This window comes from Pagrus pagrus (assembly GCF_965226575.1).
Source record: "Pagrus pagrus genome assembly, chromosome: 9".
Taxonomy (NCBI): domain Eukaryota; kingdom Metazoa; phylum Chordata; class Actinopteri; order Spariformes; family Sparidae; genus Pagrus; species Pagrus pagrus.
The window spans coordinates 17507411-17534084 of NC_140193.1; the positions used below are offsets into that span (position 1 = coordinate 17507411).

The window sequence follows — 26674 nt, forward strand, 5'->3', positions numbered from 1 at the left end:
GTAGGAAACATACTGTGGGCTGTATCTCTGAACATCCTTTGTAATAGTCGAGGTTTTTGGATCGTGAACGTCTCAAAAGTCCAGAGTGTGAGGAGTGAGGAGAGTGGGGGTCGATTTTACAGCATTGTAAACAATTATGGTACAATTTTACGTCCTGAGTCGACAGCTGTTGTTTTGTGGGAGAGGAAAAAAAACAAGAATATCACGTTGATTTAAACAATTAAAAGTCCAAATTTATGTTTTTTAATCGCCCATTGCAGTTTTAAAAAAGATGTTTTATTTTCAAATAAAATTAACGATCCATTAATGTTGTTAAAACCCCAAATCTGAGCAATCAAAAAATAAATAATAATGTTATTTGTTTATGGGATAGGCACAGAGCACGTTATTAAATACACGATGTAAACATAATTGCTCATTTACATCCTTCAAACAACAATCCAGTAATATACACGTTCACAGAAGAGCAGCCTCTTTTCATCGACACAGAAAAGTAAAGAAGTCCTCAGCCTCACCTCATCATCCTGCACACATGGAAACAACTGAGACAATTGTAGTCAACTTCAGAAAATGTATTTCTCTAAATCTCCCCTTAAAACACCATCAATTTTCTTCAAAACTTTATTAAATCGATTTATTCTAAATGTATTTTATTGTCCCTGTACTTGTGTCCTTTGATGGAAGACTAATATTTACATGTGAGCTCTGTTTTGGCTCTGGAGCTTCTGAACATGCCTTGTGTTATTTTTGTTTTTTTCCCCCCACAATGCTAAAAATACTTCAAATTCAAATGTTTATGTTTAAGTGACTTACATCAGCAGTGCTACACTGGGCCTGTGGAAGAAAATAGCTATATGTTTCCCCTCTTTAAAAGCCAGGTCAGTGAAACAAACAATTAAAATAACACAACACAGCACAGAAACAATTTGAAAAGTTACGATAAGACGAATTAGAACAATTAAAATAGGCCCCTAATTTCCATTATCTGATGCCAAACCCCTCTGACCATCCAGCTCAGGGCCTGAGGCATCTGATAAACCCTCACAGTCGTTAACTTGCAGTTGAAAGCAGATTCTCGGAGCTTTAAACACCGCAGGACTCCAGTTTGACACATAGCAAGCAGCAGTGTGTTTTTCTTAATTCAGTCTGCAGAGGAAGAGTAAGAGGCGCCTCCCTCGCTGCGTCCTGAGGAGTTGGTGTGAACATTACTTCACTCATCGCCATTAAAATTATGATTGTCATGAGGTTTGCAGTTGTGTGAAGCATCCAAACACTGTGCAGCCAATGGCGGCGCGCAGAGAGCACAAGATGGATGCGAAAATATTGAAGCAATTAGAGAAAATGCTGGATTGATTATTTGCATCTTAAGAGATGCGACGTCCTGATGTCTCGAGCTGTGTACGTGTTAAAGACAGTAGACTGCAGAGGAGACGGAGACGATCAGGGCCGAATAACTTCAGGCCTCAGAGTGACAGTGTTCAGCTCGACATGTATGACGATTACACGCGCGCAATAACCAGATGAAACATTTTCTTTGATAACGAGGGGATTTCTGTCAATATGTCCACGCAGTCATAATCGATGTACAGTTATGGGCAGTCATGTGCCTCTTTCTTCAGAGGCCATGGGGTCAACTATTTCACTCTGGCCATTAGCTGCAGTCACATTACGCACGCCAACATAACAGTTTACGTCACCGGTTTTGGAACAACTTGGGCTGGTTTCAGGAGAATTGCGCTCTCTCTCTCTCCCTCCCTCTCTCTCTCTCTCTCTCTCTGTGTTGAGTTGAACCTATGACTGGAAACCTTGCTTCAGTAAACCCTTTTGTCCAGCCTATAGGCTCTCTAGACGTTAAACCAACCTCGCCTTATTGTGACATTTTAAAATCTCGCGGTGTTTTCCTGCTCGTCGTTTTTTTTTTTGTTCACAACCAAAACCACAGCAGCTCTGAAATACTTGAGCTCTATGACGCAATTTGACAAGCAGAGTCCAGAGTGAACTGTGACGTCTCACGTTCTGCAGAACCCCGGAGGTTCTACAGTGTGGTCCTATGCGCGAGACTGAGGAACCCAGAATGAAATGGCGTCACTCCAACGAAGTTGTGAAGTAATATGGTGCACATGTGAAATGATGAGGTGGATGTCTACACTGGATCTGGGGCCGTTGCTATAACAACGGATTTGTAGTAGGCTAATTAAATCATCATAACTGATCAGTCAGTTCATGATCTTGGCCATAATGGCACTCTTTATTCCTCAGGCTTGTGAGGCTCCTGAACGCACCACTCCACCATGAAACTTTTATTTTTGTGAGTTGATTATTGATTGATTGATTGATTGTTTGTGTGTGTGTGTGTGTGTGTGTGTGTGTGTGTGTTTATTAACTGGATGTTGTGTTATGACATCATCACAATCACGTGCAAACTTGAATCAGTCGTTGGCTACTTCCATGGCAACAGACTTTTGAAATGATGGCTCCAAGTTCTGATTCAGGTAAAATCCAAATAGTCAGTGCGACCAACATGGTGTAAAAACAAAACAAAAACAACAATAATAATTATTATAATTATGAAATCCACCAACTGGCCTTCTTCTATCGCGCAGCCAGGCTATATAACGGCCTCTGCGTGTTTGGGTTAGGCCTAATTTCAGGAGAATCAGGCGGTGCGGAAACCACAATCAGAGCTCTGTGATCAAAGTGAACCACACCATTTGAGCCTAAGATGATAATATCACATTACCACAATGCATAGGCCTACTTTCCTGTTGGACTTAAGGTTTTAAAGTCAAAATTTAAGCTTATTTGAATTTTCTCCACTAAAAATAATGATGTTTTTTTATTTTTTTAAATCACGTCTAGATGTCAGCAGTCAACTCAAAGCGACGCAAGCGCACACAGGCTACAACTGCAACTAATTTACTGTGCTGAGCCGTTAATTTGGATGTGTGGCTTTATTCCTTTCGCCGGGATTGAAAGTAAGCCAAATTGGCTTTATGGCCTGTTTTTAAACCGAGGTAGTTGGAGAGAACAGGAAGACAGACAGAAAAGCCCACCAGACTCACGATGAGACGTGGTGTACTGGTTGTTGCCACCATTTTTTATTGGTCTTCTAGGTGTCTAACAGTGGTGCAGCTGTGTGTGTAGCCTACCAACCCCACCCACCAGTGCCATGTCTTTTTTATAGGCCTGTGTCTTTTTTTATCCCAATATCAGTCAGGAATTCTGGACTCAAACACTGTGAGCTGATGCTGGCAAAGTCTAGTTTCCTTTTGTTATCACAAACCAAGGACATCTATCTATTTGGCTATTTAGCTACCAAGCTAACTATCTATTAGCCCTTGACAGATATATTGAGATATTTGCAGATATTATGGAGCAATACTGGCCTATCGCAGATACATCTTTATCGGCCTCTGATATTTTTTTTAATAATATATCGTATTATAAGCAAAAAAAAAAAAGTTTAAGTTTACTGTTTTAGCGCACTGATATCATTTTAGACAATAACATAGTCTGCGTCCATTACATATCTTTATCACGAGTGTTTGATAACCATTTGAAGGATCACTGCAACAAATAAATTAAAAATAAAGAAATAAAATGTGCATGTGTGTAGCCTATATGCATGTATCGGCCAATATGCCGATATCAAGACTATCCAACTAATTTATGAGTCAGGTTTGTTAAAAGTGCACAGTGTAAATATTTGATTCGCACCAGCGGACCTGTAGCAGACGCCATTTGTTCCCCCTAATCAAAGGAAATGACCAGTGCGAGCTTCATAGATTTGCCTTTGCCTCTCCATCACTCATACTGTGCACTACTCCTCCACCACATCACACACTGGAGCTACTACCGACCGACCAGTGCAACGTGGCTGCTCTCTGACCATCAGTGACCTCAAACATCGGACGAGAGCATCATGTAAGAAGAATGCGCGGACAAATGGTCCTCTATCTTCATCTCTTTACACCGCGACTAAAGCGACGTTAATCCAGATTTTTTTTCTAACCCCTCCAACAGAAGAATGGCCTCTCCCCACTGGACGAAAGTGGACTAGAGTTACTTACAACAATGTCACAGCAATGCAACAAATCCTGATCTCCTGCAACACACACACACACACACACACACACACACACACACACACACATGCACAAAGCTATAAGACAGGAAACCAGAGAGCGAGCCATAGCCTGACTATAAATCGCCCAGTGCTGACTCTGGCATGCAACCAGATGAACGAGAATGAAATGAAAGAAATTCCTTTTGTGCTGCTGCAGAAGTGTACACACGGAGGAGAGCTGCAGCTGCAATATTTAGCCTTTAAATCTCGAGGGTCAATAGTGTGAAACGTTTTCATATATCATCATTTATTTCTCTCTAATTTCGTCCTCACGTGTATGAATAACAGCAGGCCTGTAGCGGTCATGCGTTCATACACAGGAGCAGGAAACACTCAGATCGATTTAAAAACATATTTTGTCGTCTCGAGCAACAGTGGAGCAACAGCTCGGAGAAGGCCAATGTCACAGTTTTAGGCTGTTTTTGATTATACGCTTTTTACGCACATTTTTACGCACCAGTTTTAGTCGTAATAAATCCGAATAAAATAGCTGGTTGTGTCATGTGGCGTTTTGTTAACAGTCGGTGTAAGGGCCGCTCCCTGAAAAACAAGAAAAATAAAAGAAAGTAATTCATTTCGTCGCCCTAAAAGCTTCAATTCGACGCAAAAACCGCTCAGATAAAAAGAAATCTAATGAATTCTTATTTTTTATTAAATAAAATATGTCGACTTTCATTCTGAGCGAAGCAAAAACGTTGCGTCATCGTGATTGTGCCATATGTTGAAGAAAAAGTGGCACATTTTACATTTTAAAATCTTCTATTTTCTGTTCTGCTAAAGAATGTGCGTTATAATGAAGCTGGAACATTTCAAGGCTAAAATCTAAGGGCTCTAAGATTTAACATTTCATAGTTGTGTGACAGAAACAAAACAAAAAAAAACAGGGGGGAAAGCCCCTCTTGTTTTCCTCCAGAGGACATGGAGGGGCTTCTGCCATTATGCAGCAAAGATGGGGAGAACTGCTGCAGTCGAAATTCCTTTTTGTGCGGGGACAATTTACAACTTGGTAATAGACCTTTTTATGTGCCTCCATCGCCTGTCATTGGATGCCACTGGTCATGTGTGAGAGGCAAACGTCTTCATGGCTCTTTTCCTGATTTCCCAGGCGATTTTTTTCCCACTGCATTCTGAGTCTATGGCGTTCAAACCGATGCGCCACGGTCGGCTTTCTTAAAAATCGCATTCGTCTCATAAAGCGATCGGCGCATATTTGCGGCACTGAGATGCTCGTTCTGCTGGATGACAAGAGGAGCGTTTCAACTTTTCTACAGATCTGACATCTTCATGCAAGTAGCAGCAGCAGCAGCAGCTGAAACAGAGGCAGATCTGGCTCTTCACAGCTTTATCAAAACTGTTCCGCAGAGGTAAACCTCAGAGAATGAACATGGATTACCTCCCGGCTATAGGTAAGCTTTCTGTGTCATAATGGACTTTATTTACGCGCGTGTGTCTGCATGTGAAGTTTGACAGCTTCCTGTTTCATTAGTCATGTAAATTAGCAGCAGGGTAAGGGCTTTCGGGTAATTTCACACGTTGCTGGATGTGTTGAAATACAAAGCTTTTGTAGTTTAAACGCAGAAAAGGCTAAAAATTATGTTGGTATTAGTGAAAATGTGCCTTTATGTGGCAAGAATCAAAGAGAAATATATATATTTTTTAGTAATAATCAACTTTATTATGACATGTTTTCATGTTTCTTCCCTGTGGCTCTCACCTTCTGTTTCTAGATTATTCTGCAGAGATGTTTCTTGTGTTTGGACTCTGTGATGGTGTCTGAGCTGTATTTTTCTGATGCAGTTATTTAGAAGAGAGCTCCATGTATTGAACCAAATAGTTCCCCTTTCGTTTCCACTTTGAAGCTCCTCATTGCACGTCGACAAACCTTTTATTATCCTCTAGCTTCTAAGATGGCAGTGATCCCACTTTTTTTTTTTATCTTTATCTTTTAGCATTTCTTTAGCTTCCAGAAAACCTGCCCTGGTCTCATGAAGACACTGTATTCCCCCCACACACTTGCTCACTTGCTAAAATGCTGCACAGAATTTCACACAGAAGAATGTTTGCCTCGCTTTATTCCACATATGCGAGTCTGGCAGAAGAAGTTGAGTTTTCATAGCAGTGTTCAGCTGCCTGGAGATGGGGCCAACTAGACAAAGACAGTATTTCACTGTGGCCTGACAGGCAGCTGCGAAAGTATTTACAGCCTTACTGCAATGCGGCAAAATGGACCCTGAGAGAGGAGAGAGGCGCAAGAAGGAGCCTGAGCAAATTAGACATGGCTTTACACTGTTGTGTAATCTGACAATGTGGATATCCCGCACGATATCTGCGTGTTTTTCTAACTTCTTATTATGTAGAACAATGTCTGACCGCAGGCCCTGCTCACATTAGAACAGATAGTTTGCATGAATGGACGTGGTTTCCCCTCTCCACCCTCTTTAACCCCCTGCAGACTTGTTGTAGTCCAGAATTAGACTCTTTTGGATTATTGTGAAACAGAGTAAACAAACATTTCTTCCTGTTAGCTTACATTAAACCTCAAAGGTGTTTTTACAAAGCTGCTATTTGCGTTATTTCTTCCTTTTTTTCGTTTTGCAGTGAGACGAAATGACTCGGTCATTGACAAGTTTCTGTGTTCACATCAAAATCATCACGAGACACGAGTTTATTTCGCTTCATCGGCACAATCACAAGCAATAAAAACATCTACACTGCAAAACATTTGCACGACACTGTTGAATTCTGTTTTTTCGACATATTACAAAAAGAAAAAACAAGGAAAATAATTTTGCGAAAAGGCTGAGATGATTTCTCTTGAGTCACGTGCAGTTTCATTCGTTTAAATGAACCCAATTTGCCTTCGGGGATTAATAAAGTTATTGATCTATCCATCTAAAGAGTTTAATCAAACCCAGTCTCATCCAGACTCATCAGCCCTCTTGAATTAAGACACCTAATAATATTAAAATGAACTAACTCGCATGCAGAATTTGCAGTTTCTTCTTCCTTCCTGCACATTTTTTCCATATTTCCATCAAACCCGTGATGAAGTGAAAGTATTTGTCAGTGTTGTTGGACATTTTTTGCAGCGGCACAGAGGGGAGGTCGTTAAAGTGCCAGCAGAAGGCGCTGTTGCCCAACAGTCTGCCTCTCTGGACACGTCCAGCAGGCTTTTCCTGAGCACGGTGATTGGCTGAGACACGTGGTCACGTGACGTGCTTCACTTTTGAAAGTGGTTTTTGGAGATGTGTGTGTAAGAAAGATCACCAAGTTCAGCATTTGCGTGTGATCCATCTGCCTTTTTATTGCCGCATTTGGTGTTTTGTGGGATCTTTAAGTGTTCTCGTGCTCCACAAACCTCATTAGTTGTTCTGCAGCTAGAAGCAAACAGCTGTTTATTGGCATTAATTAATCAGAGGAGACTTTATTAGCAGAGACCACTTCAGTTAAAGATGCCAAACAAGCTGTAGCTTCACCGACTTCAGCTGTTTGAACATCTTCACACAGAGTTTGCATGACATCCTCCTCGTGCTGGTGTCAAAGGAGATGGTTTTTATGAACGCTGCTGAGGCTGAAAGCAAAATGACTGCATTTAAACCTGCACAGGCCTCTGTTATAGAGCGGGAGCAATGTGAGCTCAGCTACTTATAAAACACCCAGGAGGCCACTAATTACCTGCAAGGGAAATCTCTTCTTTTTACGAGTACATGCATGTAAAAAGTGACAGGCCTCTGATCTGATGCCTTTCCATTTATCATACCTGCCCCACATCATCACATCAGCTCTGCAGTAGGAGAGGAGAGGAGAGGAGAGGAGAGGAGGGGAGGGGCAGCGGTGCTGTGCGCTCTGGGATTGGCCCGGATGAATGAATGACATCAGTCTTATTGTGTCAGGTTCACTGGGGAGAGAAATAATGTATTTGAGCACAGATCATGCATGCGTGTTTGTGTTCGCACCGTTAGAGGTCAACAGGCTTCAGTGAGATGATAGAATCAGATCTGGAGCGAAAAAATTTATTAAAAAAAAAAGAAATCCTCGACATAAATAAATGGACAACAGGTCATAAAATGATAAATATTACCAGTCAGAGACACAGCTGTCTAAGTAGGAGACTTTGTTTTGAGTTAAAGCATTTTATTAGTTGTATATAAGTATAACGTGCAAATAAACAGACTACCAAAATAAAATACTTTCTTTTTCATCCAAGTGCACTAACATCCTGACAGATACGACCTTCCTACACACTCCCAGCTTCCTCTCTTCCTCTCCACGACTTTTCCTCAGTGCACATCAGTGTAATCGGCGTTATTGAGTAAGTGCAACTTTGAGGGTTATTTATGGGCCTGCGCGGTGTTGTGAGTGGCTGCGAGGAAACACGTGATGCCATTAAAGTTTGTTTTATGGCCCGGGACTTGACAAGCCAAAATATAATTCTCATTGTGTATTAGTAAGACGGTCCAGATGGGTTGGAATAGAGCGTCAATTGGCAGCGGACCGGACCGGGCGGACTCTCCCCGCGACGGGCTCGCTCCTCGGTGCTGTGCCATGTGTTGCGGGCTCGGCGGTAAGCTGCGTTTTATCATTATGCTCGTGCTATGGGCGTGTGATGTCACACTGCACTGTTTCCTGCCTCTAAAAGCGGCCACAGTGCGTGTCCAGGACGAAGAGAGATGCTTTAGATGATGCGCCGCTGTAAGGAAATGGTGTTTAATCTCATTACGGCGCTCGGTTTGGGTTTGAACCTTTTAAGACTCAATCGATGCTTCGTTGGATGTGTGTTGTTCAAGTTGTTGCTCTGCTCCTCTGCTACATGATGTCGTTAGATCATAGCTTTGTGGTTCTTGTTCGCTTGGAGGCGGAGAAATCAACCTGTTGTCCCCCAGACTGCTGCTGTTTGAGATTTTCTGAAGGATTTGTTGAAATATCTGGAAGGCCTGATTATGTGTGTGCATATAAAACACGTGCCAATTCTGCTTCTGTTGCAATTTTCCTAGCTCACAATTCGTTTTTGTGACAATCTGAGCTTCAGCTTTAATTACATCGAAATTAATAAGCAGCTAAAAACAGCACCGAGGTTACAAGAATATTTTATTTGTATTTGTCGCGTTGTGTGGCTGTTGCTCGCTGCAGGCCTGGCGCATTTCTTCTGCAGGGCTTTTAAAACATTTATTCCACCACACACTGATGGAAAACACGTCTAATAATGGGTAAATAATATTTAATTCAAAGTAGAGGGAGAGTTTACGCCCTATTTTCCATTCCTGTGAGTCAGAAACGCTCCCTCACTTCGCCCGCAAATTAGATTAAATAGGCCTCGTGTTTTCTGTCGCTCCCAAACTCTCAATTTGCAGCTTTTTTCACGGTAAAATCCAGGAGTCGTAGTGAAAAAAGACTCGAGCTGGACTAGCTGGTCTTTGGTTGAACACAAGCTGCCAGGAAACGCTGACTTTATCATTCTTTTGTTGTGTTTCTCGGCTTTGACCCGTCTGAAGGGCTGGCAGGGGAAGGTGAACGACAGGTCAGGCTGTCTCACAAATATTGAAATGTGAAGATCAAGAGCGAGTTTTTACGCATTCTCTCATTTGTGTTTTGACTGTGGGGGAAACGAATATTTTACGTTTTTTTGTTCAAACTTGTGCGTAAAGCAGAAAAAAAAGACACGCACGCGTCCTGACCGCGCTCACATCGACCACTTCTGTTTTATTTATCAATTTATTGTATTTTTTTATTTATAACTTTCAACTTGACCAGATGAATCACGCTCAAATATAACTGGAGCCAAAACGTCACGTTAAATTAAGCGACTTGGTGCGTCATCCTGAATATAATCAGCTGGTTAAGATCTTTATTTCTCATTAGAAGAGGAAGAAAACACGTCTGACTCAACCTTTATTAAAGCTTTTCCCACAGTGATGGAAACCCAGTGCCTCAAATCAAAAGGAGCTAAATTCAAACCTGACATCACAATTAAATCATTTAATTTGAACAGTGGCTGAGTCAAAGCGCCATGTAGCTGCCATGAAAATGTAACATATCAGACTGTAAACTCTCCCACTGAGGCTGATATACAACATGAACGAAATTACATTATTATATTAAAAAAATCTACTCGTCCTGGTTATTTTGTAAAATATCTGAACTCGTCCCAGCTTGATTTAACTCGTGAGGATGTGTCAGAGGGAGCTGCAGTGGCCGTCATGGAGCTTAAGTTAATGGCTGACGGGGAACTGGTAAACTTTTGCACCCTTTGAGCTGTCACCAGGCCCCGAAATAATTGAACTTCTGGATAAGTTTGTAAATGATTTAGTTTGACCTCGGCGGCCTCCAGCCTCATCTCTCGAGGAGGGCAGTGGTGATAAGCTCCTCTGAATTAGCAGCAAGTATCAGTTCTCTGGGTTCATTTCGTTATTGGAGGCTATCTTTGATTATGAGGTGACAGCTCACACCAGTGGAAAGTTGTTTTGATCATTTAAAGAAGGTGTTTTTCTTCCTCTTGTGAACTTGATGGAGGGAAGATGACCCACTGGAGTGAAACCTCGGCTGACCTGAGACACTGGCTGATGGTTTCTGTCTTCTTTTTCTCATTTTTCTGCTTGAAGGTGCCTCATGTAGCTCTGGAGAGGAAAGAGACTGATAGACTGATTTTATTATGCCTAAACAAACTCTCTTTATTTCCATTATCCATGACTGTATTAACAAACTGATCTTAAATGACAGCACTGTTTGACTTTGTTTATATTTGGCGGACCCTGCCACCTTTCTAGCTCCAAACCTTATTTTCCTCCGAGAACAGCTCGTTTAATCACTTATGGAAAAGATAAACCTTTCTGAGTTTGTATCACTGCCTTATTAATATTGTAAATATTACACTTCTGAGTTTGAATCTCTTCTCCAAAACAACATAGTGCCCCTTTAAATTTGCAGAGGATCGCAAACGGAGCCTGTGGCCCACTGACATGACTTTTAAAGCTACTGTGCAGCCAACTTTGGTTCAAACCAACAACATAAAGATCACAAAAGCCTCTAAACTCAAGGAGATGCTTGTGTCAGAGACAGGAAACCATCAAAAAGTGTTAAAAGACATTATTACAGCCTGTAATAAGACTTCCCCAGAGCGCCTTTTCGCCCTCTCCTTTCCTCATGTAACCTTGCTCCTCTGATGTGTCTGTTTATCCTGACTCTGAGCCACTTTGTGAATGTTGCCCGGCCCACAAATAAAGCTCCTGCGGTCGTGTTGCCAAAGAGTGGCCGGTGTCGCTTGCCGTCGTCTATATATACCCTGTAGAACCGAATTTGTGTGATGAAACCACAGTCACAGATTCGATCCTAGGGGAGTATATGGTCGATGAAAAAACTTCGATTTATTGACTTTTATTGCCATTTATCAGGTGCCTGGTGCGCATGTGCTGTCAGAAAGCTACAGTGACAGTTTATGAATGAGGGCGTAAATCTGACAGCAGCACATGTTTCAGAATAAGAGCTCAGGGGCGTGTTTAAACTCTTAAATCTGCAGAGTGCTTCACGTGAAACAAACATAATCAAGAGGGGGCTTTTATTTCCTGTTTATTTCTCTGTGTTTGGATGAAATACCAGAGTGGTATTTGGTAAAAAAAGAAAGCCACAACAACACTCCAGCTGTAGCTTCTCCCTCCTGTGAGTCGTTTGTGTCTCTACATTATTGATTCCCAGAGGCTGCTGCTGCTGCTGGCCAATAGGCTCCTGAGACACTCTTTTTTTTTTCAAAGGGATGGGAGCAGATGAAGTGATGAGATTCGTGTAACTTTTGGATGACCCCTTCTTGACAAAGACAGTGTCCATCAATTGTCCTCAGTCATTATTCGCTGCTTTTATGCCACGGGGCTTTTTGTAGCTTTTGTTGCTGTCTCTGTTCAACTCCATGCCTTCAAGTTAGAGCTGAGAAACTGAGATATGTTTCTTTTTTTTCTCTCCGCTCGGATAAAAACACCTTCTGCTTCTTATTCCCCATGTTTATTTGTTTTTATCATTTTTAAAGTTAAATATTAAAGTGAATCGGAGCTACGTGTGTTTTTAATTATTTTTCCAGGACGCGATTTTTATGATCCAAAATGCGCACGCAGACGCTTCGGGTCGATATTTGTTTGTTTTTTTCCACCGGGGTCTAATTCTGGTTCCTCCTAAGTTAGACGGAATTGCTTTTAGTTGTATGTTTACCCGTTTATGGACCAGCATCACCTCGATTGGCCGATCTGGTCACATGGTTCGCTAACTTTATTCAGTTGACACCAAGTAGGAGGGCTTTATGGAGGGAGGAAAAAAAGACAACTCGAGAAAAATTAGTATTTTCTACCTTCAGAAATTAATGGCCATGAGTTCGTATATGGTGAACTCCAAGTATGTGGATCCCAAATTTCCTCCGTGCGAGGAATATTCACAAAATAACTATATACCTGAGCAGGGCTCGGACTACTTCAGTCCAACGCAGGACACAGACTTTCACCATGCAGGGATCTACCCACGGTCAAACTACACGGAGCAGCCCTTCAGCTGCAACACTGTGCAGGACTCCAGCACAGTGCAGCCACGGGGTCATGTGCAAGAGAGATCCGGCCAGTCGAGCCCTTTTAACGCACAGACTGAGCCAGGGCCCCCGGTCCAAGTGTCCGGACCTCGGACTTGTGGACAGCAACAAAACACAAAGAGCCAAAATGGGATACAAGCCAAGCAGCCTGCAGTAGTTTACCCCTGGATGAAGAAAGTCCACGTAACTACCGGTAAGATTTCTACTACTACTACTACTACTACTACTACTACTACTAGGCTACTTCTCTTATGGAGCAGCTGAGACCTGTACTTCAGGAATCATTCAGTGTAATATTTACGAGAGTCTTTGAAAGGCCTCGCCAATTACACAAGTCATAAATTTTTATAGCTCAGGAAATAGGCCGCTAGGTGAGCGCCTGCAAGCTCCTGAAAACACATATTGACCGCTCGTAATGGAGCTTAAATCTGCAGCAGATCTGCTTAAATTCAGCTGAAATCCTTCGTTATTTCCTCGCCTCTCTTCCTTGTGCGTTTCCTTAAAGTTTGAGCGCCCCGGGTGCAGAGAGAGAGACTCCTCACGTTGTATTGTTTTTTGCCTGCATGCTGCTTTGGCCACATTTGGTGACTGTCTTTTTTTTTTCCTTCCTCCTCTTCTGTATTTCTGTCTCCCAGTGAACCCGGACTACACAGGACCCGAGCCCAAACGGTCCAGAACAGCTTACACCCGGCAGCAGGTTCTGGAGCTTGAGAAGGAGTTTCATTTTAACAGGTACCTGACCAGGCGGCGGCGGATTGAGATTGCCCACACTCTTTGTCTCTCCGAGAGGCAGATCAAAATCTGGTTTCAGAACAGACGGATGAAATGGAAGAAAGATCACAAACTGCCCAACACCAAGGGCAGATCTGCACCAGCCTCCAGCCATCTGCAGAGCATTCAGAAGGACAGCCAGACTGATATCACGTCATTATAAGACGAGGAGAGAGGTGGCTTTCAGAAATGAACTGTACATAAAAAAAAGAGACTTGGGTTGCATCTGACTTTTGCATGGACTGATGTCGTTTTTAGCCTTTTTTTTATTTAACAAAAATGACCCCAGCAGTGTTTTTTTTTTGACTCAAGACAGAGTCAGAAAAAAAAAAAATCAATCAGCCTTGAGTTTGAAAGTTGAGCCTCTTTTTCTTGAGAGACTCAAAAACATCGAAACAAGCCTTTGATTTTTTTTGTATTTTTTATTTTTTGTGGGTATTTAATTTGTTTTGGACGCTTCCCTCCCCTCTGTGGACGTTTAACGAGCAACCCTCGGCTGATTTCATGGGTTTAAAACAAAGTGTTTCTGCTCCTCTCACGTGGATTCACGCTGGTCGAAACATTTAATTACTTCTCCATGAACAGGGAAGTCCTTCGTTCGTTATTTCACCTTTTTTTGTTTTCTCCGATTGAATCTTCACATTAAAACGCACAATATATATTTATATATATATACATATATACTTGAAGGAAGCATTATTTCCACACAGCACGCCTAACACAACCTACTTTCGTTCAGCTGCAGCAAAAAAAAAAAACAAAGACAAAAAAACCCAACAGCCCGTGAATCCCTCAGATCTTTGTGACTCCTTTATGTTTTTTAACTTATTTTGTACAATAAAGCTTTGAAATTTTCGGAGCCTAAATATTATTCCCAAAAAGCAAGACATTCCTGTGTGCATACTATTCTGAGTGCCCTTATAAATCTCTCCTGACATCTGTGTAAACAGTGTACATTTTCAGAGGCTCTCTCGAAACTCTGATATGAAAGATCATTTGTTCCTGCATGGCATCGGGTTGATATTGGACGTTTCTCATCGGAAATCCAGGTTACTTAGGAGTAGAAGTGTCTATTTTTCCATAATATGATTTTTTTACGTCATTATTTATTTGTTTAAAAAGAAACGTGTACATTTTCGTATAGCACACACACACACAGACACACACACACACTTCTAATTAAAAGTATTCGTTAAACTTTTATTAATCTAAAAAAAAAAAATATGTGCATTATTAGCATGGCTTTATGCAAAGTTTTAGTCTTAGTTAAAATGTGGGAATCTTCCGAGTTTTTCATTTACACCGAGCTAAAACCGAGGGGGGCTTTCACGTCACCTTTCAAGGCAGATATTTCTGGTTTTCTACCGTCATTGTCTTCGGACACACACACACAAAACACAAAAAGCCCCAAAGCTCTCCCAGTCCGAGGAGGTCTTCTTTCTGAAGTCTTCACGAGGAGAAGCTTGAAAAGGTATTTCAGCCGAAGGTCGACAAAGCAGCAGTGGCAGGTTCATCCAGGGGACACATTTCAGCCGCAAGGACTGACCCCGACACCCCCTGACCCGCCGGACAAGCAGCATTTTCTCTCCCAGGCGCTGCTCGCTTTGGTTCGGAGCGCTTTTTTTCCACACTTCAAGAAAACAAAAAAAAAAAGAAGAAGAAAGCCAAAGCATTCAGAGCAAAGAGTCAGTGCGTGAACCCCGCAGTTTTAACAGTATTTATATCAGGTCGAAGCCCCCAGAAGGTTCTGATTTGTGCATTTGTCTCCTCACGTCAATATGCAATCTTTTTGGTTTTATTTTTGTACATGCTTTCTACCTTGTATTGTGCATTGAGATGCGAGAAGTATATTGGAAAAAAATAAAGATTTCTACTGATTATGCATTTATCTGGTTGCAGTGGGCACTTTGTCGAGATTTCTTTTTTAATTCCTCCTCTCAGAAATATTTTGCTTGTGAGGAAATGTGTTTTCCCGGCGCCACTGTGGTATTTTATAATTCCTCCAAATTGCTCAAAAACGTATTATATTTTCATTTTTATGGGGTTACTTCGTCATTCGTTTTGCGCCATTTACAAAAGGATCACGTTTGATGGGAAAGGGGTTTTTCTTCTAAGCACGTGGAGCCATTTGAGCCAAACATCCACAAATGCACCAAATGTGCGCTGCATGGGCAAATTCAGCCTCTTCTCCTGCGTCAAGGGTGACATTTACGAGCAAAAATATTATTCCTCCACCATAAGTGTAGCAAGTCTTTTTTAAAACCCCATTAAAGAATGAGTTTATACTATTCTTTGTCTTAATTTTCATTCATTAGCTCTTATGTGGAGACGAGCGGCTTGGTTGCGCGACAAAAAACCTCCTCACGAGCTCTCAGTGGAGCTTCTCAAGGTGATTTTATTCAATGAAAACTGAGACTTTGACTTGAGTCACATAAGAATCACATACGTCTTTATTATATAGAAACACACATGTTCAGACTGACAAACAGAAACTCTGTCAGAGGCGCTGCTCCTGCTCCGAAACCAGATTACGCCACATTCATCACAAACTGTTTCACACACTAAACAAACAACTATAAAACTATATCAATCTGATATCAAACCCCCCTCCTGCTCCACGACTTGCACCTTTATTGAACACGACCCACTGCAGCTCTGACCTCCGACCCTCCGCGCTACACAATCACTTGTGACACAAACAACAGTGGCCATAAACAGACATGTGGAAAGACAATCTCGAGCCTCTCAGCGCTGTTCTCATCCCCAGTGACCACTGTCTGATCCCCACTGAGCACGCGCGGGCCCGTGCGGCGTGCACGGGCTCTTATGTGCCTGTGTGCGTGTAAAAAAAAGTGGAGGCTCGTGTCATGTATAGATTCAGAGAGAAGCTGAGACAAAGTGATGCTTCCAATCCACCATCCTGCCATAAATGATCTGCACATAGATGCTGAGGGGAGGATGAGAGGGGGGAGGGGGGGGGGGAAGGAGGGAGGGAGAGGGGGGGATGAGTGAGAGGAGAGGGGTGGGGGAGGGGAGGGGGGGTGCTATTGGCACAATTGGACAACTAATCTAACTAATATACATATATTTAATATAAGGTTTTTATTTTGAATCCATCTCACATCAACACACCAGCTGTTGTATTCTCCTTTATTCAAACGTGAAATCAAACGAATACACATCCCCGCTTCCTCCAGCAGTTATCAGGTCAGAGCAGCCTACTACAACGTACAGTGTGTAGCCACACTGACCTACATGTCTGAACAGCAATAAATGGGAGCCAAAGGCAGTGCCATTTTCAATGACACTGCACCCAGTGCAGGAATACAGCGTCGTCGCTCTCCATCCGGCCATATTTGATTTCCAGCTGTTTTCTCGCAGAAGCCTCTCCGAAGCCAGACAACCCCCCTAAGATATATTAAAGTGCGCTGTCTGCATTCGGAGATATAATCCAGAGACTATACCACTCCGCTCTCTATTCTCGACCACGTGATTGTCTAAATAATTAATGCAGCACGTCCCCCTAGAAACACGGCGTCGTCATTAATCGCAAGGACTCTATCAGACTTGAAAACTGAAGAGATCCCCCAAGAAAATAATATCCGATACCCGGCTTCAAGCGGTACAGCCCCGCACTTTAGCGACACATCCGAACCGATGGATGCTTGGGTAGGTAAATATTTCAGCATTTTCCATGTTGGCCGAGCTGGTAAATGACGATATCAAATGTCGTGATATTTGATAAATTGCTGCCTTTGGTGTGTGTGCGCTCTGAGGCTGTGCTCAGTCGCTGTGTGCATGTCTTCTTCTCCTGCTTCTCCTGCTTCCTCTTCTTCTTCTTTTTGATTTAATATATCACAAATGGTAGGTTTTTTCCCTCCTTTGAGCTCGCTTGTATATGTTGAAAGGGACTGATGGGATGAATGGTAAAAGCTAAAGGGCAGTGACATGTATTTATGGGTGCTCTGGGCCCACTCTGTCTTTATTCACAATCATTTTAACTATTTTTATTTTATTTTTTTTAAAGACAAGTAAAATTCAACATTCTTGTATCCTGCTCGCAAAGTCTAAGTGGACGTGCCTTTTATATAGTGCAAGTTTTCAACACGAGATAAACAGCAGCTTGTTTTTATTTTGCTTCTTTGCGTGAGAGTCGATTTCTGCTGTTTTTATTGTTCGCGGGTGCAGATTTGATTCTGATTTTCCAAGTCGAAGAAGAAGAAGAAGAAGAAGAAGAAGAAGAAGAAGTCTCTGAAGTTTTCGGGGCAGGCTGACAGTTCTGCCTCCTTGTAAATCATTCCCAGTAATTCCTGAAAGGGTGCGAGGCTGTTGGGGGGCCGGGCGAAAACTGTAAATCTTTCACTTTTATTACCCCTCTGAACATATGCTGCGTCGCTACCAGTCCTGCATCCTTCTTCTGCTTCTTCTTCTTCTTAGATAAGCCACCGCTGAACACAGCCGACGCTCTCTGCGGCTCCAAATTCTTCCTCTTCCAATCCATCCTGGGCTTTAACCAATATATTTATTTATTGGATATCAAACCGTGCTATTGTTAATATTGAAAAAACAATGCAGGAGAGGACGTTTCTCTCCATCCCTTTGTGTTTCTGCAGCGTTTGAGTGAGGACAGACACAACAAACAAAAGATGATAATGTGGTTTATTTGAATACAATCCAGTCCCAGCTGGAAGAAGAAGAAGAAAAAAAACCCACCACATGTCGTTTATTTCATGAATCATTTTTAAAACAAAAGAAGTGCACATGAAAAATCACTGGGCGACTTAATAGGACACAGACAGAAAGTGTAATTAGTAGCGTTTGGGAATATTACCCATAAATACTTCAGTGTGGTGCGTTTAAGGCCCACTTTACGCGTTTTATTGTGAAATTGCGAGGAGAAAATGCAAAAAAAAAAAAATTTAAAAGCTGCAATCACACTGAAATTGCACATAAATGGGTGAAAATATAGGCACACACGCTGAAGCCCCCTCTCTGAGACAGCGTCTCTCATCCTCAGTACCCCAACAAATAGCACGCAACGCTTGTGTTTAAGTGCAGGCGAGCTCCAATCGTCCCCAAAATTCAGAAGGAGATGAAAAGAAATAGGCAGTGCAACATTTTCACACAGCTCAGATGAGGAAATAAACGCCACCCTTTATCAAAATGGATTGGTGAGGTAAGGCTCGGTTGAAGAAGAGAACAATCACGTGAACAAATATGCCTGTATCTTAAGGCAGCGCCTTTATTTGTCATCACAAAGCTTCCGAAACACCCCAAAATCTCCTAATGTTAAAGCTCCAAATGTGCTCAGGCCTATCCTGCTCTGAATCCCTGTATATTTCAATGGGTGATTGATTGCCAGGGAATTTTTTTTTTTTTCTGGAATAAGGATACCTTGTTCGCTTTTTATTGGTAGTTGAATGCGAGTCCTTCCATTCTTTCGGGAATACTGTCTCCACTGGTATATGGAAATGTCTGAAAAACAGCAAGATCAGGTTTAGGACAGCATTGTCTACAGACAAAGGGTGAAGGATTTATTCTAGAGACTGCGTGGAAAGGAACTGATGCTGAGAGGGGGACTGCTTTATGATGAATTGATTCGCAGGTAAGCAACTGCATGGCGGAAAGCAACCTTTAACCACGGGTTAATATAATGCAAGGAAATATATGTGATTTATTCCACTCAAGGAGGCGATGCTTGTTAATGTCGGAGACCGTGCGGTGGATATGGAGTCCCCACAGCCGGCTCCTCTACTGCACATTCATATTTTTTTTTTGAGAGGGGGGCTGAGAAAGCGCGTTCAAATATTATCGACAGATTGAGTCCTGCGCTTTTTTCAGCTGAATTCACGTTTCGATGAGAAGCGGCTCCGAGGAGGAGGAAGAAGAAGAAGAAGGAGAAGGAGAAGAAGAGAGAGGAGAGGAACTTTTCTTTTTGGCTCTTGGATCGTAAATCACATTAATTTGTTGTCTTATCGTCACAGTGGCGTTTGCGGTGATTTATCTGGTTTCAGCTGTACGGCTTTGTTAAGCTGCAACGTTATATTTATACATGAATTCATATTTGATGTTTGAGAGGATCGCCCGGCTGGATAGTGACCACGGATAAAGGCAAATAGTTCAGATTTTCCTTCTATTTGGAGACGTTTTTTTTATTTTTATTATTTTTTTATTTTGTATTTAGTTGAATGTGAATATTTTTCTGCAGGCCTGAGTCGCAAAGACAATAAAAGCTCATGTTTAAGTTGATTATTCTACATTTTACTAACAACCTGCTGACACTTTAATGGATAAACGTTTAATTTACGTGCACCACATCTTTATAAACATTACACTCGCGATGGGGCGTCTGTGCTGAATTTCTACCGATTTTTTTTTTTTACAAAAAGCAGAAACCTGCTTCGTATTATGTGAGCAGCTCGTATTTATCTGCAGACCTTGGACACATGTTATTACAATAAAATCGACGCTTATAATGTCACTACGATCAGCTGGACGCAGCAAACATTTTTCCAACAATAACTCTCAGCCTCTCTCGCCGGTTTTAGCTGTTAATATGAGCAGATTTTGGAGGGCTAAGCAGCAGAAAAACAGGGATAATAAACACTCGACACTGAGTCCGGCCCATTGTGTGAACCAAACTTACCGTAACAACGCGTAGGCGAAAAACACTGCTGTCTGAAAAGAGGACCATGTCTGCTACTAGTAGCCCAGTGTGTTTAAAAAGCACTTCAGGCGCAGATTATCGACCAGCGCTAACAAATATTCCCACATCGAAGGAATCTGAGATTTCAAGCAAATATCCTCAGATGAGATGATAAAACAGAGGAGCTTTCTCACTCACACATTTAAGAAAAAAAATGATTTTCAGGGGTTTAATTTCTGCTCTCTGGCCGCCGGGTCCTGTGTTTCAGTCAGCGCTGAAAAGCTGCTTTGAATTTAGTTTGAGACTTGAGGCTACTTGAAGCCAAACTGCTCGTTGTTCATTAAACTTTGACTTAATGCTGAATGACCCAAAGGTCACCTAAAAAAGCTTATGACTGCTAAATATTTGGGCTGGCTCTTTGTGCTGAAAAAAAAAGTGCACATGTAAGACTTTTCTCTCTCTGTCTTCACTTTTAAAAAAAGTGTCATACGTGGTCCAATTTAGCAAAATGAAAAAAAGGCAAAAACATCAGATTAAATGAGAAAATACATCTTATTAGCTCAGGAATAATTTGAATTAATATATATATTTTTTATTTGTTTTATTTTTTTAAATGATGGAGAATAATTGTCCTGATCTTTATTTTTTTTGTATAAATTCTGCTTGTATGCGTCGAATCGGAGGCCCGTGTTTGAATGTGAATTAAAAAGGGGGAAAAAAACACTTATTTTATTTCTCTTGCAGGTCGAGGTGGCAGCAGTGATGAATGCGTGAGGGATATAAAACAGATTTGCGCAGATTTCGGTGAGTAACATTTCTTTAATGAAGGGAGTGGACAAGGCAGCGCGGCCAACTGCTAACAAGGTGAAGGGGTGATTTGTTATTAGGCTACATATTAACGCTCACAGTGTGGCACAGGAGGCTTAAATCACCAAAACAGACATGAGGGATGACTTTAACACAGCCTGTGCGGGTAATTATTTGCGCAGGCCAGAGTCCCATTCAAAAAAAAAAAAAGAAACCTAAAACTATTTATCCACAAGAAAAACAACTGTAAAAACAAACAAACAAACAAAACAAAAACATGGATCATGTTTGCATTGTTCTCACACATTAACTGAAAAACATGCACATTATAAAAGTAATAAAATCAGGCACAGTTTCACCGCTTCATCCCTGGGTTTCTCTACATTTTAACGCGTCCTCACCAAACATCCCCTGCCTGAAACATCTCCAGCGCTTCACCTCGCCCCGGCTCGTTTGGCTGCAGACTCGCGCTGAGCCAGAATGGAGGCATCATTTATAAACCGAGCCTCTGCACGGGAGAAGTCGCCGAGTATGAAATTCTTTCCCTTGCCTTCCTCCTACGCTTAGTTTTACACTTCTGAGGGGCTGCGAGTCTCGAGGAGTGTTTTGCTTTTCATTCCTCTCTGAGGCCGTTTACAACCATAACATTTGCGGTCATAAATTTCGCCGCGGTCCACACTGACAGGTGCAATTGTTATGCACGGCGCGGGCTGCACCTCCTCAAGCCACCAACATACAGTACAAGCAAGCGAGCGAGCGAGCAGGGCCCTTTGATATTTCTGTTTCAGCTTAGTTACAAAGCAAACGTTACTTATTTATATTCTTAAAACAAACGTGGCTGATATAGGAAATATCCACCAGAATCACAATAATTAAATGTTCCTTGTTTAGAATTAAAGGGGCAATATATAGTTTTGGGGAAGAGATTCAAACTCAAAATTCAAATATTTGCAATATTAATGAGGTAATGATAGAAACTCATACATATTTATTTTCTTCATAACTGAATAAAGGAGCTGTTCTCAGAGGAAAATAAGGTTTGTAGATAGAAAGGTGGCAGGGTCCGCCAAATATAAACAAAGTGAAACAGTATGCAACTGTGTTGTCCTTTAAAAAACAGTTTGTTTATGCAGTTCATTCAGCCATGAAAACAAAGAGTTTGTTTATTTATTTATTTTTTTAAATCAGTCTCTTCTGGTTTAAATTTCTTCCCCAAAACTACAGAGTGCACCTTTAAAAATTAATTTTGCATGAACAAGCAGCTGAAATATCCGTGTTGAGACTAATGAAACATCATATTTACTTCCCCTCTCTATCTCTCTCCTTTGATATTAACATTAATAACAAACACCAGAGGAGGAGGATTAATATCGAGCCTCTCTCTCTGCGTAAACATGTGATCCAAACGCATGCGCGCGGCCTTGGTTGGTGGGCTATATATTTCTTGCTACAGGGAACAATGCATGACGGGCTTTGTCAGGCCTTGTGATTAGTGAAAAGGGTATTGTGTGTATGTGTGTGTCAAATGCTGATTCAGCTCATTTTGTGAGGGACTCCTAAAGCCTCCCAGAGGGTCGCTTTTAGCGCAAGTTAAACTTTAACTGTTTTGTGCCAAGAAAGAAATGAGTCGGACGGGCTCAGATCTGGAGCTGGGAGATGTGTCACTGCTCCAGACACTGTAGAGGCAGCTGGTGATTTATAATTTAATAGATAATCTAGAGGGCCAAGTAGAGTGATTCTCCTGGTTTATTGTGAATTATTTAAAGCATGAATCTCAGCCAGTCGGTGGATTGATGTTGAGGAAGCTGCAGCTATAATGAGTGTGGGCCTTATTCACGTGTGCCCAGACGACTCTGATGTATTTCTCTTTATAGGTCACAGACTGGAGCAACGGTGGGAAACACCAATCACGTGAATAAACAACATCCATGCCATTGGACAGAGTTGCACTTCCTTATTGGCTTTGAATCCACAAAATGCAGAAAGCAACATACTACGATAACTCTGGACTTTTTGGAGGCTACACCTACCCCAAACCTGACTCCTACAACTATGGCCCCGCTCACCAGTCCTACCCTACTGCTAACATCGACAGTGACTACCAGGGCTCGGTGTGTCCCATCCAGACCTCCTCTGTCCGGCCACCGACCCTCAAAGACAGTGACCTGAACGGGGACTGCATGCGGCAGAGCAGCAGCCAGAGCAGCAGCAGCAGCAGCAGCCAGGCAACGAGCATCGTGGAGCAGCAGGCTCCTCCGCTGTCCGCATCCTCTCCCAGCTCCAACAGCTCTGCAACCCAGAAGAAGAAATCTCCATCCGGCGGCGCCTCCAACAGCGCCACACCTGCCCTCACCAAGCAGATCTTCCCCTGGATGAAGGAGACCCGGCAGAACGCCAAGCAGAAGGGCAACAACTGCACCACCTCAGGTAGAGATCAGGATGGAGACGTGTGTGCGTGTGTGTGTGTGTGTGTGTGTGTGTGTGTGTGGATATGAGAGGGAGGAGGAGGAGGGTGGGGGTGGACTGGGCCTTGTTGTGCTTACAGTTTATGATTGCTTTGGTAATAAAATGGCTCTGTGTGTTCCTTCACAGGTGGTGGAGAGGTGAGTGATGAGAAGAGCCCGCCGGGACCAGCCTCCAAGCGGGTCAGAACTGCCTACACGAGCGCGCAACTTGTGGAGCTGGAGAAGGAGTTTCACTTTAACCGCTACCTTTGTCGCCCTCGGAGAGTGGAGATGGCGAATCTGTTGAACCTCACCGAGCGCCAAATAAAGATCTGGTTTCAAAACAGGAGGATGAAATACAAAAAGGACCAGAAGTCTAAAGGACTCGCGCACTCTCCCCTGGGACACTCCCCGGACAGGAGCCCGCCGCTGAGTGGCCCGAATCACATTGGATACTCGGGCCAGCTCCAGAACGGCCTCAGCTATGACGCGCCCTCGCCCCCGTCCTTCGCCAAACCCCAGCAGAACATGTACGGCTTGGCCGCGTACACGGCGCCCTTGGGTGGCTGCATCCCGCAACAGAAGAGGTACCCGGGCGCCGAGTACGAACACCACGGCATGCAGAGCAACGGCGGCTTTGCCAACGCCAATTTGCAAGGCAGCCCCGTTTACGTGGGTGGGAATTTTGTTGATTCCATGCCAGCCTCGGGCCCCATGTTCAACCTCGGCCATCTTCCCCACCCCTCATCCACCAGCGTGGACTACAGCTGTGCCGCTCAGATCCCAGGAAACCACCATCATGGACCCTGTGATCCCCATCCCACATACACAGACCTCACCTCTCACCAAGCGTCTCAGGGAAGGATTCAGGAAGCGCCTAAACTCACGCATTTGTAATATGTGGTTCCGGTGTGTGTGTGTGTGTGTGTGTGTGTGTGTGTGTGTATGTGTGTGCGTGTGGGTGCGCGCGCGCGTGTGTATGTGTGCCAAAATTATGTTGCGCTCTTTTTATTACCTCACTAGTCTAATAACTACACTCCAAGCGAGTCGTGTGTATTATTACAGTATTATTGATATTACTATTAATGCTATTGTGTAATTATTTTCTAAATAATACAGCTTTGTCCATTTCTCTTGAATATTTGAGGATGCGCAGAGGCAGACTAGCCTGGTGTTACTTTTTTTTTGTTGGTTTTTCTTAAGTGCAATGCGCAATTTTTTGTTTTGACTGAATATTTCATGCCGTTACTTGAAGGTAAGTCTTGTAGATCGCGAAAAGTAGAAGCTCATCTTTAGAGAAGAAGGACTTTTAGGGGAAATGTTCTCGTCTGTTTGTCAGGATCTCACTCTCCTCACGGGCATCCTCCTATTTATTTATTTTGTATTATTATTATTATTTCTTGGCATAATCTTTTCGTACTAGCATATAGCATATTTATTATTTAATAACTTTTGTATTGCACATTATTTATCGTTTCTATTGCGAGTATTTATAAGTGTGGAGTTTTTTGTAAGATTGGACAGATCAGTGCACTTGGAAAGTGTTGGCAAAACAGGGTTTGGAAAATGCTATGACTCGCAGTGTATTGTTGATAAAGAGCATTTCTAATTGTAAATCTGGGATAAATGGGGCATTTTATAGTGTATAAACACCACTATATGTCCATGGTTAATCTTGTGTCAAACCTTAAACAAAACGTAGACTATCGAAGTATGAAATATTATACACACCAGCATGTCATTTCGTGTAGTCCATTGCTATCCTTTATTTCGTCTTCCATTGTTATTCCATTCAGTTGGATATCCATAAATTTATGAAACCCTAATGATATTGAAATGTTATATTTTATTGTGTTTAACATTTTGTAAATAAAGTGCTCAAACTTGTATTTTTTATTGCATTTTATTGATCTTTTCTTTTTTTGTCTGTTTGTTTCTGATTGTTTTCATTCCTTTTGAAACTGTCAGGCAACAATACAGAGGACTCTTATTGACTGCACAGCTGTACTGTACGGTCCAAACAGGGAGAGCCGATCAATAATTAGACACCAGGATATCTAAAACTCATCAGACGGCTCTATGCTTCCAATGCAAAGTGCATTTCAGCGGTAGGAAAGCCTCTGCAGGTTATTGATGTTCAGTTGGGATGAGGGCCTTTTGCATCTTCACATGTCACTTATCTTTTTTTTTTTTTTAGTCTCGGCCACATGATTACCTCCCCATGAGCCGGGACAAGAGAATATAAGCTCCATTTTCCTATAAACCTAATCACTGGCTGTCTAATTGATTGGTGCACACTGAGACTCATCTTCAAAAATCATTTTTTTATAAATTGGAAGTGGAGAAATGTGTCCAATCACTGATGGCAGAGCAGAGTGGTGACAATAAAACAAACAAAAAAACAAAACAAAAAGAAAGAAAGAAAATAAATGCTTTGACTTTGGGAATGATGCAACGATGGATGTGCGTGTGTATATATATATGTGTGTGTGTGTGTGTGTGTGTGTGTGTGTGTGTGTGTGTGTGTGTGTGTGAGAGAGAGAGAGAGAGAGAGAGAGAGAGAGAGAGAGAGAGAGAGAGAGCAGTTCATCCTTTATTGCTCCTGGAGAGCCATTTCAAAGCTCATTAATCAAAAACTCGTCGCTTTCAGGCTCCTCGCTGATCCCTCCTCCTTGTGAACAAAGCATTTGCATTCCAAATCCAAGTAACACATTTCAAACCGAGCAGCCCCAATCTGTAATGGTGGGGGAGAGTTTAAAGAAAAAGAAAGAAAGAAAAAAAAACCCTCCTGTGTTCACATTTTCTGAGATGATACATCCTCGGATTTGAGAGCGCATCAGAAATCATCAGTGACTTTAAACCCGTGCAGGTCTCTCGGTCACACAGAAAAGTTTCAGACAATTAACTGAATGTGACTCAGCACGCGAGTATTACCCTAAATCCTCCAATAGCGCCGCTTTTAAGTTGATTTCATCCTGTTTCATTCATGGATTTTGGCTATGAGCTACTACAATGGGCTACAAATCACCTCAGTAGTCAGTGGATGGCGGCCATTTTAACCCTGGGTGAGCTCTTTCTTTCTTTCATCTCCCCCACTGCAGCTCCCTGCACCGCACAGCCCATTCATGTACCAAGCCTTTAAAATAGTTTTCATGAAATAACATTTGGAAAATATGAACAAAAAGTGTTTCCCTCCCTAAAACATGCTGACTTTTAATAAAATCATATAAATATTTTATGTGATCTGCATAATTCTGTATGAAAATGAGCTGATTTGAATGAAAATGCATTGAAGAGTTCAATTATTCAGTGTAGAATAA

At 42.2% G+C, this 26674-nt stretch overlaps 2 protein-coding genes across 4 annotated transcripts; both read left to right on the forward strand.

The window, feature by feature from the left end:
• The first annotated feature begins 5432 nt into the window (after positions 1–5432).
• On the forward strand, positions 5433–25241 carry hoxd3a (homeobox D3a). Of its 3 annotated transcripts, none has more exons than XM_084361707.1 (4): positions 5433–5532; positions 20848–20907; positions 22785–23337; positions 23503–25241. In XM_084361707.1, the coding sequence occupies exons 3-4, from the start codon at positions 22887–22889 to the stop codon at positions 24249–24251; spliced, it is 1200 nt and encodes a 399-aa protein (XP_084217833.1). In that variant the 5' UTR covers positions 5433–5532; positions 20848–20907; positions 22785–22886; the 3' UTR covers positions 24252–25241. The 3 variants fall into 3 exon arrangements, with proteins under 3 accessions (XP_084217833.1, XP_084217834.1, XP_084217835.1); XM_084361708.1 differs by lacking the exon at positions 5433–5532 and adding an exon at positions 17083–17126; XM_084361709.1 differs by lacking the exon at positions 5433–5532 and adding an exon at positions 18977–19062.
• On the forward strand, positions 11483–15339 carry hoxd4a (homeobox D4a). Its single transcript, XM_084362534.1, has 2 exons — positions 11483–12879; positions 13322–15339. Exons 1-2 carry the CDS (start codon positions 12408–12410, stop codon positions 13618–13620), a joined length of 771 nt encoding a protein of 256 aa, XP_084218660.1. The 5' UTR covers positions 11483–12407; the 3' UTR covers positions 13621–15339.
• Positions 25242–26674: the final 1433 nt, after the last annotated feature.